The sequence below is a fragment of the Phycodurus eques genome, chromosome 11 (assembly GCF_024500275.1).
Source record: "Phycodurus eques isolate BA_2022a chromosome 11, UOR_Pequ_1.1, whole genome shotgun sequence".
Taxonomy (NCBI): domain Eukaryota; kingdom Metazoa; phylum Chordata; class Actinopteri; order Syngnathiformes; family Syngnathidae; genus Phycodurus; species Phycodurus eques.
This window is the reverse complement of record NC_084535.1, coordinates 14,159,394-14,177,753: the sequence shown is the minus strand read 5'-3', so window position 1 is coordinate 14,177,753 and position 18,360 is coordinate 14,159,394. Positions and strand designations below refer to the sequence as shown.

At 38.6% G+C, this 18,360-nt stretch overlaps 1 protein-coding gene across 6 annotated transcripts in view; it reads left to right on the top strand.

Annotated features, from left to right (window-relative positions):
- Positions 1–1,453: 1,453 nt before the first annotated feature.
- khdrbs2 (KH domain containing, RNA binding, signal transduction associated 2) overlaps positions 1,454–18,360 on the top strand; it is a 65,451-nt gene continuing 48,544 nt past the window's right edge. For all 6 annotated transcript variants that reach the window (XR_009769451.1, XR_009769452.1, XR_009769449.1 and 3 more), the window contains exons 1-2: positions 1,454–1,822; positions 13,817–13,944. Coding sequence is in view for 2 of the 6 variants with exons in the window: in XM_061690108.1 (XP_061546092.1) it covers positions 1,732–1,822; positions 13,817–13,944 (219 nt within the window). In the remaining 4 variants the exon portion in view is untranslated. The remainder of the gene's footprint in view (positions 1,823–13,816; positions 13,945–18,360) is intronic.

The window sequence follows — 18,360 nt, the reverse complement described above, 5'->3', positions numbered from 1 at the left end:
AAATTGTTTAAAGTGTAAACTTTTCATTTGCATAATAGACCACAGTTGTAAATGGAGACAAAGTTAGAGAGAACAGAGGAAGAGAGAAAGAGTGAGTGTATTGATAGAAGGGTGATGAGGATGGAGCTGCCAGGCAAGAGAGCTCGAGGAAGACCAAAGAGAAGGTTGATGGATGTCGTGAGGGAAGACATGAGGGCAGTTGGTGTTCGAGAGGAGGATGCAGGAGATTTAGGTTTACATGGAAAAGGATGGCACGCTGTGGCGAGCCCTAACAGGGCTCGCCGAAAGGAAAAGAAGAAGAAGCTATACAAAAAATTGCCAGGGGAGTAAGTTTTTTTCTTCTTACTCCCCTGGCAATTTTATTCTAGTTATTTTAAGTGCAAATTTTTATTTGAATTATTTTTGACTATAAATAAGACAAATATTCTTGGTAAGACTTTGAGTTTTTGCAGCACATGTCAACTTTTTCTGTCCTCTACCCCTAAATAAAAGCCAGGTGTGAACACGCCGTATCTTGGCATAAACTAATTCACGGTGGCATTATATATAGTGTCAGATCCACTAAGAGTAACTCATTGCAGGTAGCGCTGACTCCTAGTGCCTAATTAGCTTATTAGCTGCGCACCGTTACAACTCTCTACCAACACATAGAGCAATTCATTGGAAAGAAACAGAGAGAGAGAGAGAGAGAGAGAGAGAGAGAGAGCTGGGATCGGCTCCAGCACGCACACGACCCTAATGAGGACAAACAGTACGGAAAATGATGGGCAGTGAATGCGCAGTACTGCATTTGACCACTAGACGTCAACAATAATCCACCAAAGAATACCATACACAGCAAGGGATGACATGCGTTTACCTTGATTTAGGTGTTTAATTCGTATACCGGTATTTTACTCGTATAGAAAATCTATTTCCCCCATTGAAGTTAACTGAGAAGCAGTTAATCCGTTCCACCCCCCCACGCCCCAAAGCGCCACAATTTTGTTTTCGAAAAATATCACTGTATTATATAAAACATAAGAGAATGTGAAGAAATTAACTGTTGTTGTAGTGTAATTACTGCAATTTTCATGCATTTTCCCATGCCGTGGTACGTACTCCCAGGTGGCAAAATCCAATTAGCACGACTAGTAAACAAACCTTAAGTAATGCTTACCACTTGATTAAATTGGAACGTAATGGTAACTAATTAAAATATCAATATGTAATCTTTATCAATATGTTCTTCGTGAAAGATCAATATGGGGCAGCCCCCTTGTTGTTTTCAATGTTATGCAAGTTGTGCAGCTTTCATTACACAGTATGGCCAATTATTTACTTATTGCATGTGGAAGGATGAGGGTAAAGTGTCTTTGTTCTGCAGCACCCCCCAGTCCCAGCATGTCCAATGGTGTACGGAGGGGCGGGGAACAGCGTGCAGTGCGCACCCTGTGAGTGTGAGCTTCTGGCGTGGAGCTGAAGAGGAGGAAAGGCAACAACCAGCGGTGGAAGAAGTCAAATTAATCTATCGATCTAATAACTCACTTCTATGAATCACAAGTCCACCTGCAGTCAAGCATCTCGGACACCTTGGAGGACGAAATAAATTAGGGCCCCCTTTTTTTTTTTTTTTTTGGTTTTAGGAGGGAATCTGCTCGTCTTTTAGGCTGCAGCTGCCAACACCAGGAGCGAGGATCTCAATATCGGACGCCTGCACGACCGACTGTGTGCAAATCTGCGCTGATAAGAATGCATCAAAATAACCACTTACCCGAACTGGTGGCTGAGAAAAACACTTTGGAGCCTCAGTACGGGCATGCTCTACGCCTGCTTGCAGAAGGTAATTCACTCCATACACACAACTTCTAATATGTGCACATATTGTTTAATTTGAACTACCAGTTAGAAAACTTTCTATACTAAGACACAGCGTCCGGAAATTAAATTGTCAGAGACAAATTGAATGCAAATTATACAATAAGTATGAAAAGTATAGTTGATTTGATTGATGAAGTGCATGTGTAGTCACTTCAGCAAAATAAGCTTGCAAATGAGGTTAATGTTCAGCAACCAAATTCATTCATTCATTTCCCGTACTGCTTATCCTCACGAGGGATGGGGGCGTGCTGGAGCCTATCCCAGCTACCTCTGGGTGAGAGGCAGGGTACACCCCGGACTGGTCGCCAGCAGGGGTCGCAGGGCACAAAAAAACAAAAAGTGGGACATTTCGAGTCGTCAATTAACCTACCATGCATGTTTTTTTTTTTCGTGGGAGGAAACTGGAGTACGCGGAGAAAACCCACACAGGTACGGGGAAAACGTGCAAATTCCACACAGGCGAGGCCGGATTTGAACCAAAGTCCTCAGAACTGTGCGGCAGATGTTCTAACCAGTTCATCACCGTGCCGCCCGAACATATGCATTTAAACAGTTTGTATTTGAAATCAAATAAAAATGTCAGCCTGACTGCAACAAAGTACACATATAGTCATTTTATAGTGCCCTTTAACTATTATACAGAGCAAAATGTGGGGCCAAATGTATTTATTTATTTATTTTTTGCATGCTGAGTAAAACTGTTTCCCTCAAAGGACTCATTTCCTCTGCACGGAGTAAACACGGAGACAGGTGCTTTGCAGTGATTTAACGTGAATCTAAGCATGCAGACTAGCCATTAGGCATTCATTAATATACAGGCAATGTGTCATCTTTATAGTACTGTAACACACAAAATCTTATAAACTGGTTTAACATAAGGATGTACTGTTCCTTACTCTACAGTGTATACCTGTTAAGTTACATTCTTTGAAAAGCTGTTACAGTGGCACAGATAAAGATTTGACCATTGTAGTAAATTAATGACTAAATGCTAGTATTATCTACTCAAATGATTGCAGTCAGGTAGTGAGACAAGAGGAATGTGAGGAAACGAATGCATTTTTATCATACCATATAATATGGAATTTTACTAACGTATTATATATATGCCAACTGTTGTGCATTTGTGTGTCAGATGGAAAAGATACAATAAATGCTCAACTCAAATATAAAGATGAGCTTCATGTCACCTGCATTCATAGATACTGTAGGTAAACGTGTGTGCTCCACTGGGAAGCAGAGTGGAAGTATCCCGTGTGTTTGGGAATGTGTTGATGAAACACCTGTCTTGCACTGGCATGCAGATATGATTACAAATAGGATCATCTCTCCTGCAGTATGCCAGACAAACAACATTCAAAACAGGTGCACTCAAATATCCACAGACAGACAAGTGATCATTGCTTATTATATTAAGTCCAGCCATTGTGCTGCATACTGTCGTATAAAGATAGATTTTATTCATGAAGTTGTATGTATCACACAACAGTTGATGTAGTCTGTCTAGTTTAGTTTGTAAAGTAGGGTAAAAAAAAAAAAAAAAAAAAAGTGCCCAGCATTGACTGCTCAGTTTATCAAAATTAAGTCTGGGTTATTTCTTCTTAACTAACGCTGGGAGACTGCAGACCTCCACCTAGGCTTCACAATTTGGGACCTGTAAAACTTCTATCCATCCATCAATTTCCTATAGCACTTGTCCTCATTAGAGTGTGCTGAAGCCTATCCCAGCTGAATTTCACCCGAGACTGGTTGCCAGCCAATAGCAGGTTAATACCATAGTGCCATGGAGTCAAAGTTTCATCTATCCAAGAAAAAAAGTATGTTTTAAAATCGTCATCCTTTTTAATGATGTGTGGATTTTTACCTAAATTGAATGGAGGCATCTGTGCAAAGAGAGCCCACTGTAACCCACAACTATGAAAACATAACCTTCTTGGCGGAGGTAGTAATTTGTTGAATATAATTTTGTAGGAAATCCTGTGCAAATTTCGTAACTATCTTTTTAAAACATGATGAGCATCATGGACATTCATTTCAGAAAACTAAACTTCATGAAGAGAAAAAAAGATTTTAAAAAAATATTTGACAAAATAGCAGCTAGTCTTCTACAACTATTACAAATAACACTACTTGACCTTTTGCTAAAATCCTGCTTAAGTCCCACGAAAGTAGACGCTGTACTTTGCTGGTGCATAAAGCAAAATCATGCCTAGGAGTCAACAGGCAAGCGACATCTACAGATTTTATTTATACATTGAGTTATAGTAGTTATTGAAAGCATACATACTGTATAACACAATAACATGCTGTAGTCCGAAATCTGAAATCAATACGTTGTGTTATGTATTCCGATACAAATGTGTCTGCAACAAAGCTGTTGCTTGGAATAATTCTCTGTTGGGTAGGTGTTTTCATGCAGTTTGTAAATAATATCACTAAATATTATTTAAATATAACACACTTTGTTGCCTGAGGGTCACCCAGTAAATCCGTTCCTTAGTGGATACAATGGAGCTCATTCAAATTCAGCATGAGGTCTTTGGCTCAGATTGACAGATGAAAGTGCAGCCGTTCATATGTTGCACTTGCATTCACCTTTGATTGAAGAATAGTTTGAATATCAGAATCAGAATCATCTTTATTTTGCCAAGTATGTCAACAACACACAAGGAATTTGTCTCCGGTAGTTGGAGCCGCTCTAGTACGACAACAGACAGTCAATTGACAGAGAACACTTTTGAGACATAAAGACATTGACAAAAAAAAAAAAACAGTCACTGAACAATAAAAGGTTGATAGTAATCTGGTAATGTCATTTTCTGATGTCATTTTGAATGACATCAAAGTCTCAAAGGGTTGCCTGGACCTAGAAGCTGATGTCAAAAGGCAGATCAGTAAGTTCACACGCTTTTTACTGTCTTAAAGCAAGAACCCTGAGCAGATGTTTGTTACAGTATATTTGTTCATGAACTCAACCATTTGTCTTTTCCGCTTGTAATGAGTGTACACCATTGTCTGCCACAGTTATGCATGTATGTTTTGGCAGTTATTTGTCCTTTGGCTCTAGTTGACATTGTCAATGAGTATCACTTCTGACATGTCCACACAAGTGTTTGAAGGCACAACGGCAATTTAAAAATAAGGCTACAGTATGTGATATCATTTTCAACAAGCCATGCCTGTGTAAAAGTATCTACAGTATATAGAGTGTATACTGCATAAGGAAAAGGGCCAGAATTATGAAACATTTTAGGTTATCTGGGGGCTATGTTTTGCTGTGATAAATATCCAATTGATAGTTTTTAATTGACTAATCTCTTTGGCATTTCAGGTCAGTGACAGTATCGCTCCGCTTTCGGATGCTGTTTTCAGAGAACTTCAATTTGCAGTTGGTCTTTGTGCTGTCATTTTTTTAACATCACCGACTAGAGTGAATACATTACAGTATGTTAACATTCTAGGCTGAGGGACAAGCTAAAGCTGGATTTATCCACAACCTAACGGTGTTTCTAATCAATCAAAAAGTAAAGCTGTGCAGGGATGTGCTGCCAGTCAATAATAATTATAGATTCAGTAATTAGATTTCTGAGTTTAATTAAAAAATTGTGAAGGAAATATCAGTTCTAATGCTATGACTCCCAGTGGAAAAATGCCTGAAGAAAAATTATAACAAGAGTAAACAGATCCTAAAACATTCTTTTGTTTTGTTGTATTTTTTTTAAACCTATTTTGTACTAAATGAACACACTCTAAGCACTTGCATAGTTGAATACAAAATAACTACTTAAGAAAACGAAATGTTTTACAATAATCTTTGGATTTAAATAATTTCAATAAAGCTATGACACTAAAATCCGGCAAACTTTAACAGTTTTTGTGGCAAAATATAGCATTAGTATTAGCTTGTTAGCTAGCATCTTCATCAAGGGTGTTGATGCATAACTTAGTATTGTTTTGGTGTTAAAGCATATATGTAAATGAAAATGTTGCTGGAAAATGCTCAGATATGAGAGCACTAAACAGAGATGCCAAATGTTACGGAACGTCTGTTACGGAAATTAGTTTGTATTTTGTTCCTGATTGCTCCGGATATTGCAAAAATAAAAAATAAAAAAATCAAGCCCTGAGATTGGCTGGTGACCAGCTCAGGCTGTACCCCACCTCTCACCCGAAGATAGCTGAGATAGGCTCCAGCACGCCCGTGACCCTAGTGAGGATAAGCGGTATAGAAAATGGATGGATGTTCTTACAGTACATGTACGTCTTGTATGCATACAAGAAGGGGGTTGGAAATCCAACGTCTGACATTACTGGCCAGGACAGCACTGTGTCCGGTCACAGGGTCAGGTTAAAAGTGTTATTATTATTATTCGTAGTAGTTAGTCGTAGTATTATTATTAATAATATATATTTGTAATATAAGATAAGAAAACCTTCAGAGAGGCGGGGTACACCCTGAACTGGTCGCCAGCCAATCGCAGGGCACATAGAAACAAACAACCATTCGCACTCACATTCACGCCTATGGGCAATTTAGAGTCGTCAGTTAACCTACCCTGCATGTTTTTGGGATGTGGGAGGAAACCGGAGTACCCGGAGAAAACCCACACAGGCATGGGGGAGAACATGCAAACTCCCCGTTTCCGAACCCGGGTCCTCAGAACTGTGAGGCAGATGTGCTAGCTAGTCGGCCACCATGCGGAAGACATAGGAAAAATAAAATATGATATATAATGTAAACGGCATGCAAGAGAAGAGATACAAGTAGATTCACAAACTTAAAAATTCAATTATTTTGCATGCATAAACTATCCAATTCAATATATCAGCAAGTTACTGTATTTGTTTGTTTGCAAAATGGAGTGCTGAATTTTAATTGACATTTGAGATCTGATTAATCTGATTTAATGGATTTGCTTATTTTTTTTCAAACCAAGGTTGAAAGCAGAATTGGTAAAGGTGAAATTAATCCATAGACAGATATTTTTAACAATGGCACTTCAACATCTCATATACTTTGATTCCGGCTGCAACTGTGTCCGCCATTACAAGGTTGATGCAATAAATACATTAGCATTAACAAATATTGAAGCCATAATTTATGAATGATTACGATTATAGAGTAATGATTATGTTGTGCAATTGAACACGATGCAGAATTATGTTATAATAATATACTGCAATAATTCTCCCACGGTAATATTCTTGACAAAATTTTGAAAATATGGAAATTCAGACAGATTTGGACAAATTGTTCTTGAAGTGAATTTGTATAGGTTGGCAGCTCGGTATATAGTATAGAGCTTTACCCTGAATTCTAATTGTATACTAATGCTGTAAAGTGCCCCATTTTACTTTATTCTATTTGAAATTAATATCTACCAGTGTGACAGATAGAAAATAACCTTGTAATGTTATCTTTTACAAGGGCACAAAAAGTTACATTCCAGGAAAGTGAAACTGCATTCCATTTTCAGTATTATGCTGACAAGGTTATCAAACTCGACTCACAATAAATGTTTGGCACCATTATCATTCACTTTCAAGGTCTGGAGCATTTCAAGCAACTCTAATGAGTGAATGAGCCATAGAATGGAGATGGACGGGCATATGATAATAACTGCACCTCTTCAGGTTTTGAATGGCTCATTAAATGCTGCGTCAATGTCAACGACAAAAAGAAGGCTAACATTTATGCACTGTAAAAACAGCAGATTTCATGTCAATCTATTTTATTCAAACACCAAAGGGCAGATGTCAGAGCATGAAGCTAATTACCTTTAATTGTATTTAAAGTCCATATTTGACCTTTATATTTTGCAGAAAAGAAAATATCTCACCAAATCTTTTATGAGATCTTGCCACAGGTTGGCCCACCTTTGAGCTGATCTCATTCAAGCAAATGTAAAGTGCTATGAAAAAATGTCGAACCTCTTCTTCTCTTATTTAGAACATTGTCAATCTCCACCTTGTTTTCATTGTAGTTTTCCGTTTTTTTGTAATGTGTGCACCAAATAGGCGGAAAGCCTGGATGTTTACTACTTGGTTCACTTGAGCCAATTCTGATTTTGTTTTCCTCCAACATGGTCCAGCTTCGAAATTCGTGTCTAATTAGAAAAAAATAAATAAATCAGGAAATCTGATATCCTCAGACTCAGGATAAAAATGTCATTTGAATCCAATTTGATTGCATTGTAAGCTGACAGATCGTTCTGGTGTCACAAACGATCCATCCATCCATTTTCTGAGCCGCTTCTCCTCACTAGGGTCGCGGGCATGCTGGAGCCTATCCCAGCTATCATCGGGCAGGAGGCGGGGTACACCCTGAACTGGTTGCCAGCCAATCGCAGGGCACACATAAACAAACAACCATTCATACTCACATTCACACCCTACGGGCAATTTAGAGTCTTCAATTAACCTACCACACATGTTTTTGGGATGTGGGAAGAAACCGGAGTGCCCGGAGAAAACCCACACAGGCACGGGGAGAACATGAAAACTCCACACAGGCAGGGCCGGGGATTGAACACCGGTCCTCAGAACTGTGAGGCAGATGCTCTAACCAGTCTCCCACCGTTCCCCCGTGTCATAAACGATACAGTTCATATCCTAACTACAAGTTTCCCCCATTCAAAGATTCCCCCCCCCCAGAGACTAACACACTTTCCCAGCTTTCTCTGCCTTCCCTTCATGCACTCCTGGAAGGATTCTTCAGAGATTCTCCACAGCTCCGTCGTCACGTCCATCTTGATGTCATCCATGCCTTCAAAAAGTGTCCCCTTGATCACCTCCTTGAGCTTGGGAAAGAGGAAAGAAATCACATGGTGTGAGGAGGGATGTTGCTCCAGCATGGCGATGTTCTTCTCGCTCAATATTTTCAAACCTGACTTTTTTTAAGTGTAAAGAGAGTAATGAAAGATATCCTTCACTTGCAAGCATATGTAAATAGACAGAAAAGTAACAGAGTATATACTGTAGGCATAAGCACTCTAAACACCTCTGCACTAGCTCTCTATGAACACATGTTGGCATGGTGACACAGAATAAAAACAGCACAACAAATGGTGTTGCAGTTGTTAAGGACAAATTGGATCAGATGTGCACCTGATTGCATGTCAGATGACTGTCAAAAGTGAAGCACTAACCTATCACGATGCCTGAATCACATAGCCAGTCGTGTCTGACACTCACAGGGGGGTGATGGCTAGGCGCTTTTGCCACACAGTGTGCCATTAAATAGCAGACAACGCATCAATCACCTGTATCGACAGACCATCCATTGCTCGCTCGTGAGCAGGAGAGCGGAAGACAGTTGTGTTCAACACACACACACACACACTCTCTCTCTCTCTCTCTCGCTGGTTGAATGCCTGGCCTATTCTTATTGATGGTTTGTAAAAATCAAAGCTTAGTGACAGAAGTGTTAATGAATAAAGAATAGGTATGTGTTCAGGTCAGGGATTGGTGAACATTTGCTGTATTAATGAGCAAATCATACATTATACGTATATTCCGTAAACACTGAAGTCAGCATTTTTGCTTTACATTTACTCATTAAAATAAATTGGCAAAGTGTAATGCGGATCTTGCATCCTTTACAAATTGCTGTATTATGACAGAGAGGGAGAAATGTGCCCTCGGGAAGGCTTGTGGTCGCTAATTAATCGCTATTTTGTATCCCTTAAAACTGTCATTTGGGATTTTGTAAACGAAAAGCCACAAATATGACAAATAGGTTGTTAGAAATAAAAAAATAAAATAAAAAAACTGCCACAAATGCTTGGCCTTGGGCCAGTTTTGCCAACTTGCACTAACACCAGTGACGATGACTAAAGACCCATTCATATTGTATTAGAACATTTATTTTGAAAGCATCTCTGACAAATTATTGAAACGCCATCATAATTACATTCCCATAATTTTCTTGCTTTTTCACATCTCAGTTTTGTGCTTGGTAATTGGTTTTTGCTCGCCTTTTAAAATCACTTTTTCACTGCAGCAGAGAATTTGAAGATGGCATTAAAATTTGATTTGTAAATCATTACTTCATCACAGTGCAAACAGATTTCAAATAGCGCAGCTCAATCAAAAACCCGAAACAGCAAGAGACCAAAAACCCATGCTTAATGTTGAGTGCCCCTCCCGCCCTGCATTTACATTCATCTGTCCAAAGGAGAAAAGCACAAAGCTAATTGCTCTTTTCAATCCATTCGACCAACGGATTTACGCTGTAAATCACAGCATGCTTACAGCCTCTTTTTGTCTGATATGAAATCAGTTATTGGAGAGTAATTGGATTTATTCATCTTTTCCCACATTGTTGAGCCTTTATAATAGGCTTTCCTTTAAAAAAAAAAAAAGTGTAAATACTAATTGTAGTCTCCTACAATGGTTGTTTTATTTTCGTACCCTTTTCACAGTTAATTTACACCATTACAGTCAGCTGGTGTGTTAGTGTGGTTTAATTCAACCTGGCTGGGTAAACACTTTTAGTTATACATGCCTGACTTTAGATGATGCATAATGCACTTATGTTATGCACTGTAATTTTTTTCCCTGAATTTTGTTCTAAGGAGGAAGTTGCAAAAGGCAACACTGAAGGCATACTGTATAATCCTATGTTAACCGGACAGCAACTGTTAAATGAATACTGTTGATGTAACCATATTTTTAATCACAAGATAACAAAGGGCAACTATATCAAATGTTATAACAGATTAATATTAAAAACTTTGTTCAATTCTGAGTAGAGTACAATGATTTGTTAAAGTATTTTATTATTTTTATCTATGCCAAAAGGGTTGTTTGTTTTTTGGTTGTTTTGTTAGTTAGCAGGATTACACAAACAACGTTTTTCACAAAACTGGCACACTAGGTTGAAGAACCACCCGTACGTTTTGGTCCAAATCCAGTTAAAAATGTGAATAAACAAAATGTTCTCTTAATGTGATAGTCCAGGTGAATGCCCGGGGCCACCACCCTGTCTGGCCCCCTCTGCACGCAGCTGCATGCAAAATAAAACCAGAAAAGGCTGACTGCGCACACTGTGTAACCCGTGAATTGCATAAGTTAGACACATTTATACCATAGTTGAGCATTTAAACCTTCCCTTTTTTAAAATTCTTCTCCTCGAGAAGCACTGCTGGAGCAGTTTTGGCCATTGGATCCGAGCGGATCAAGAGCACCAGAATAGTAACTCACAGTTGAAATGATTCGTTTCCCCTCAATGAGATTTTTTGGGATCCTGTGTGAGAATTGAAAGCAGTGACCTTCAAGTCACATTCTTGCTCCTCTGATCTCTGCGCTCCCGTTGCTCCCGTTCAGATTTTTTTGAAAAACGATGACGCTTGTGCAAATGTTTTGCCACATTTGTTCACTAAGCGGATTTACCTCTCTTTCACACAAACACAATCTTTTTGTGGCAGGCTGCAGTCCACAAGAGATACACTGTTCTGCGGTACAAAACTCCTCATGGTCTTTTGGAGACATTATTGCTTCACACAAATGATATGAATACTGTGGCCATTTGAAGAGGAGAATAAATATGAAAAAATACAAAATAATAGTAATTTAAATAAAAGTACTCAAAATATCCATAACCAAAATAATCATCAACAAGGGCCATCAATAAATTTGACTGTGCTTAATTTGATCGTATGCCTTGACAGAATGCTCACAATCATGATGCTAATATGCTGCTAGTTAGCAGTTTCATTGTCATGCCAGTTAGTTTTAGCATGTCATTTGCAAATTGTCACTTCCAATCAAGTAATTTTTGCACACAGGCAAATAAAAATAAATCAATCAATAAATCAATAGAATAGTACCATAAACTATACATCTACTGTTTGATACGCACTTCCGAAATAACAAATTTACTGAAATTACCTATGCAACACTCATTTCTATAAATTTTACATTTTCATATCACTTCTGCAACATTCCTAGGAAAGTCACAATGTCTTGTCACCAGTGAGATAATTTCAGAACAGGCCCACGGGCTGCACATGTGGTCCTTAGGGGCGACCTAGTGCCAGCGGGCAACATGTTGGTCACCCCTGCTCTAACCATACTATAAGACAATACTGTAATGGATTTCTATGCACAGGAAGCTTGTTTAAAGCTTCCTCTGTACTCGGACACTTGTTTTATAGAAGATGTCCGATTAGTAGATGTTGGTCATGTGAGGTTAGTACATTGAAGTATCACAATCTTTTTATTTTTGGATGCAGCAGTCTGCATAGGTATGCGCTGGTGGTGGTGGTTTGTAAGCACCATTTCCCTTTAGTGGCTTATAATGTTGCTGTCATTGATAACGCTTCAACACATCCGGAGGTGTATTTCTTGTTTGATTGAAAAGCATGCATAGTAACTTTAAGATAATGAGGAGCGTAAACCCCGAATCCACATTTTGATAGTACTGTGTATGAAATAGGGAGTCACAGAAAATTTGGTCAAATTTGATAGTGTTTCATAGTGTGTATCAAGGGGTTCGAACAGACGGCAAGGCGTATTCAACAATGCAAGCCTTTTTCGCACGGAAACACTCTGCATCACCAGTGTAAACATCCTGCAGCAGGTAAAGTCAGCTTTTCAAAATAAAAACACGCTTAAAAGCGGCTCTGTCTCCTCAAGACAAAAACACCTGATTAGCGACCGGCCGATATCACATTCTACTGTAAGCGTCATTGTTGAGCAGTAAAGTCGGCTAGTCAACTAGTCTGTACAACACTAGTATACGTCAAACTATATTTTACATACACTCACCAACCACATCATCTGGTAAACCAACACAATATAATGGCATTCAATACAAGCGGCTTATCCGTAAAGTTTATCAGGCTTATATTGTATTTTCCCCCTCTTGTGTAGCTCTTACATGTACCCAGATGATAACATGTATCTATATGATGCATTGCAATTATATATTTTCAATCAAAACTCCAACCGCAATAATAAACATTAACACGGAAAATATCAGTTCAAACCTGAGCATTATCTTTGCAGACTTTTAATTTTAGATAAAATTGTCAGTGCCATGTCAAGGAACTCTGAGAACCAGAAAACATTTTTTAAAAAATAAAAATCTCGCTTAATGGCAATTACTATTATTTTTTTTTATTTATGACGAGCCCCTGCTTGTTTGCATTTTTTCCAGGTTTTTTTTCCATGGCAATTGTAAGGGCATAGTCAATTATTTGCAGATTTTTTCTATTTACGGTCCGGCTCGGTCCCTTTCCCACGCAAATAGTGGTGGTTAAACTGTAAACGGTTTAAGTTGAATGGGATCTTTATTTCAGCTTCCGTCGAAGAAATACAGCCAATCAGTGTGTGATAATGATCTGAAGGAGCAAACGGCCATGGCAAAATGCCTGCATTTCATTTTCTAACTTCTAATTTCTGGATCTCCCACCAGCATCTTGATTTTGCAGCTCTTCAGAATCATTTGACTGTTGTAGCTCAACTGCATTTCATCCAGGAAGTCATTACTGAGGGTGTTCTGGGCCGTCTTTGCCATGCTAATACAGTATGCTGAACCTCTGATCATTAGCATATAAAGCTTGGAGCACATCAGATAACTTTTAAGCCAATTTGTACAATATTTTCCCCTCACAGTAAATGATACAAAGACAAAGTGCACTTTGATTGGACTCAATGCTCTGCAAATATGATCTTGATGTGAGAACTTCATATGTCTAATCTGCACACCCCAAACAACTGTTCTCTAATGACACCAAGCAGCAGGGTAAACTCGTGTCATAATGTGATCCTATTTACAGCTGTATGAGACTGCGCATTGTTACATTTCTCCCAAAGTGTCCCCACAGTCACTTTTTGGTCGTCGCTATTTGTAGTCAACCTGACACCAGACTAAGACAACAATGACTGATGCATAGTTTCATTAATAATCTTCTTTATCTTCTTTTTTTTTTTCCATTTTGCTTTGCTGCAGAAATTGAAAAGCGAGAAGTTGATGAACTGCAAAAAGATGGCATAATGAAGAAATACCTTGATATTATCAGCAATAAAAATATCAAGCTGTCGGAAAGAGTTCTCATCCCAGTGCAACAATACCCAAAGGTAAGTACAACTGCTCTGCATGTGTGTTATTAAGTCTATCAAAAAGATGTGTCCATCTCGTCCACTATTTCAACAATTAACTACATTTACATTAAACACAGCCTCTTAAATACAGCCTCATAATCAGTGTGATGATATACAGAACAAGCTGGTATTCATGGGCCTCGCATTTCTGTTGTTACCATGGCAATCCCGGATCCCGTGGCCTATAGAAATTGTTGGACCAGCCAGTGCACTTCTCATGTCGCTTACTTACTTTTTCACTTCGATCTCCTTTTTCTTATGATATTAGCAATTCACAATTTCTCTTAATTTTACTATTATGATTTATTTTTAGTGTGTTGTTTTTCAAAATGAGATAAGAGACAAATGTATTTATTATTTATTACTACTTTTACTACTTGTCCTATGTTGTCAACCGAAACTATGCATTATTATCTTAGCAAAATGTCCAGCTCTTTTCTTATTTATTTGCCAAATTTAAAGATGATTGATCTTGCCGTGCCATTGATTGTGTACAGATTCTGTTATCTTTTGTTGAGAATGTTCAGACTGAACCAATGAATTGTTTGATAATAGGATAAAATTCATGGGTTTAGATCTGGGTAACTAAATGTCATACTAATAAGAATTTATTAATTTGGGAGTACATCGATTGTAAAAAGTGTCATAGAAGGATACTGAAGTGATATTGTGCACTGCCTGAAACATAACACCTGTGTCTAACATCTGCAAAAAAGTTGATAAAAAGTTGAAGTATATCAGGAAATTGTATTTGTATTGGCCCGAAGAAGAGGACCAAGTACTCCAGCCCAGTAAGCTCGTATAAAAAAATCCATACATTAATTAACTTTGAGTTCAGGATCAGTGTTGCAAAAGTCATTAATCCACCGTATGTTCAGGAAGTCTCCTACTCTGTTTAGCGATTTTAAATCATTAAATGACAGAATACATTCTACTGCCGATTTTCATCCAATTTACTGTGAATTCATAGCAAAGGCGATGTTGACATGGTTCAAGTGAGAAAGAGGCATAATTGAGAAAACAAACTTTTGAAAACTCCTGTTCATAGTTTTTAAAGGTAGCTCTATTGCAGACTAATTTCCATGTGGAGACTAAACATTATCGAATAATTAAGTTCTGCATGCTTTCCTTGCTATGCTGCTTACATACATTCACCCAGTGATGTCCGGTAGCTCCAGTAGGTAAATCAGTTCTTGATTAGATGATTAATGAAAGTGCAGCAGAGCCTGCAAATAACAAGAGCAATGAACTTTATATAGAAACAATGAAAACACAAAATGCAGTTTTTCTTTTTTGAGTCAGTTTGTGGAGCAGCTCAAGGACAGCAGCCTGGTGCTGAAAACGTCTCTGCCTGATGTTGTACAGGATCTCATCCGTAGTCCAGCTGTGTGCCCATGGAATCCTGCTCTCCTGACCAGCTTGTACAGTGGCACAAGGTCCTTCTTTTTAATGCTGTATCCCCATCATACAACAGCATAGAAAACAGCAATGGCAGCAGCTGATTGGTTAAACATCATCAGCAGATTATTACAGATGTTAAAGGAGAACAGTCTCCTTTGGAAGTAGAAGAAGATGTGATAGAAGAAGATGTGTCTATCATTTCCTGTGGATTTATGTGTTATCTGACCAGTCCAGTGTATCACTGAGCTGCAGCCCCAGATTTTATGTCTAGACCACCTCTAAGGCCACAACCTCACTGTAAACAGCCTAGAACACCATCTCTTTGGTCTGCAAGGTGTTCAGCTAGAGATGGTTTGAAACATCTGAGTCCAACACCCAGCTCCTGTACTTCCTCCCTCTTTGCTCCCAACAATAATTGTGTCATCTGTGTATTTCTGAATGTGGTAGAGCTTGGATGTGTACTGGAGGTCTAACATGTGGAGTATGAAGAGGACAGGGGAGAGCACTGTTCCCTGTGGTGTTTCAGTGCTGCCGACAGTGTTACATGTGCAGCTACCCATCTTGAAATACTGTAGTCTCTTGGAGAGGTAATCCATAACCCAGGCATATGAGCCATAAATCCATTCTCATGTTGTTCGGCATGTCTCTCAGTAGGAGGGGCTGGGTGGTGTTAAAGGCGTCACTCAAAACTGACCAGTTATTATCTTTGTAAAAGCAGAATTCATAATGAGTCAGAATACATTGTGCAGATGTATACAGTATATATATTTTACATCCTCCTCCAATGAGTCTGACTGAGCGGCATACAACTAATTGGCTTCTTTTCATTTCACACGCAAAGCTCACTTTTGTCACTGTCGCTGCTTCCTCGGGTATTCAATAATGTCCTGCATTGGTGGCAGAGCAAAAGAGAAATTTACAAGACATCATAAATCTCTTCTGTCAGGTTTTGGACGTGCCGCAGGTCCCATTCTTGCTTCCAGCCTGCCTAAACATAATTAAATGTAAATTGATTGCATTATTACTTGGGAAAACTCTTCTGCATGGTTTCTGATATGCTGAATTGGTACATGGAAGATTAATGTCACCTTGCCGTACAATAACCTATAATCCCTGCATTTAGTCTTAGTAATGCACTACATGAGCCTAGTGCAGTGCTTCACCGCCGCTGCATCCTGAGACGCTTGAATGAGGCCAAGCCATTGTTGATAGTTCCGCACGTGCCTTTCCTGCTGTCCAAATGTGTGCTGCAGACAAGGTCTGCTGTGCATGCTGGCATACTGAATGCAATACATCATGAAAGTTACTTGGTGCTTAAAAAGTACATCTGCTTTGAAAAAATGCTGATATGCACCATCTGTGTTCGAGGTTGGCAGTATTGGCCTCCTTAATGGTACATGATTGGGTCATTTTGGGGGGGGGGGGGCGCAGACAGCAGTTCAGCAAGGGAATGCTTATTTATGATATATTTGATATTTATATATATATTCTTGATTCATGCATTTCTTGGCAAAGGGTATTGATGCTAATTCAGTGTAGTGTTGTGTGATTACGAATAACACAATATAATGCAAATGTAAATATAGAAAAAATATTATTATGGTTGTTAAATCAAGTTGATGAACCATATTGACTATGGAATTGGTTACAATGCAATCTCAAAAATCTGTTCATTTGTTGACTTCCAGTTCCACATTTATCTAATGTGAGAACCATTTTTACATAACATGCAATGATGTACAGTAAAGTAAATTAGTGTAATTTGTTTGTGACTCGAATGTTTGCCATCATTAACCCTTCCTCACTGTACAGGTTATTTTTTTATGCAACATTTTAACATTGCTAATGATCCTACAAGTACAAAGCCAGACAGAATCACCCCCCCCCCCCCCCCCCACACACACACACACACGTACACACACAAAATGATCCAATAAAATGGGTAAAGTAAATGGGTTCTGCTATGTTTGTTAAAACACATTCAGAATAGAGCTTCATCTGCTGTTTGGATCAAATCGGAGAGGTGGTGGATCATGCTGTAATCTTGGTTGCATCCATCAATCACATGGACTCGTGTGTTTTGTGCACCTCTTGCTGTAAAATGTGATAGATTAGATCTGTTGTCAGTTTTACAGTAAATCAAGATGAGGACATTTTGGCTTAGTGTTTCGTTAAGTAACCACAGCTGATTGAATGAGTAAACCTGTCATACTTTTTGGGATGTGAAGTATGCACTTTGGTAGCCTTTTAACTTGTAAGGTAAGTTTTCTATTCAAACATCAATTTTGTAATAACTAGAAGTGCCTTGGTGCCATTTATGATCGAGGCACCATATCCATAGTTTTGGGTAAGCTGTTTTTTGTGTGTGTTTCTTTGCACATGCACTGAGCAAAATACATCAGTTTAACAAGCTAGTTTGTATATCGCATGACAGTTTCTGCTGGTACATTTGCTCCCCAAAACATATTAATTTGTGATATGTCCTTGCGAATGGCACCCTCTGAGTACATTCATCCTGCGTTGTTGTGACCTTTCGATAGTGCTCTGCTCTGTTCGTAGACACATTCCATTTCTGTCTGTGTCCCAAAGAAACATTAATTTATGGAAAGGTGTTTTGCTTTGATAAGTGTCACAGCTTGCATGTTGTGAATTAAACATGAGCACATGTGTGATATTATATTGTAGTGATATGCTGTTTATGCTGGCACTACATTAAAAATGTGCTTTTAAAAAATAACAATGCTCAGTTTTGATTGACACTTTCAGGGAGATATTGACTGAACAATTTTTTTTATTGTGGTTGTAGAAACACTACTTGTTCCTATCTTGTCAACTGAAATGATGCATTATTATCTTAGCAAAATGCAAAAGCAGCTCTTTTATTATTGAATTACATTTCATGCAGGTGTTGCTCCTTTATCTGTGTGCACATTTGTTCATTTAACAGCGGTACCTGCCCCCTCTTCAAAGCCTAAATTGCCCGCCATGGAG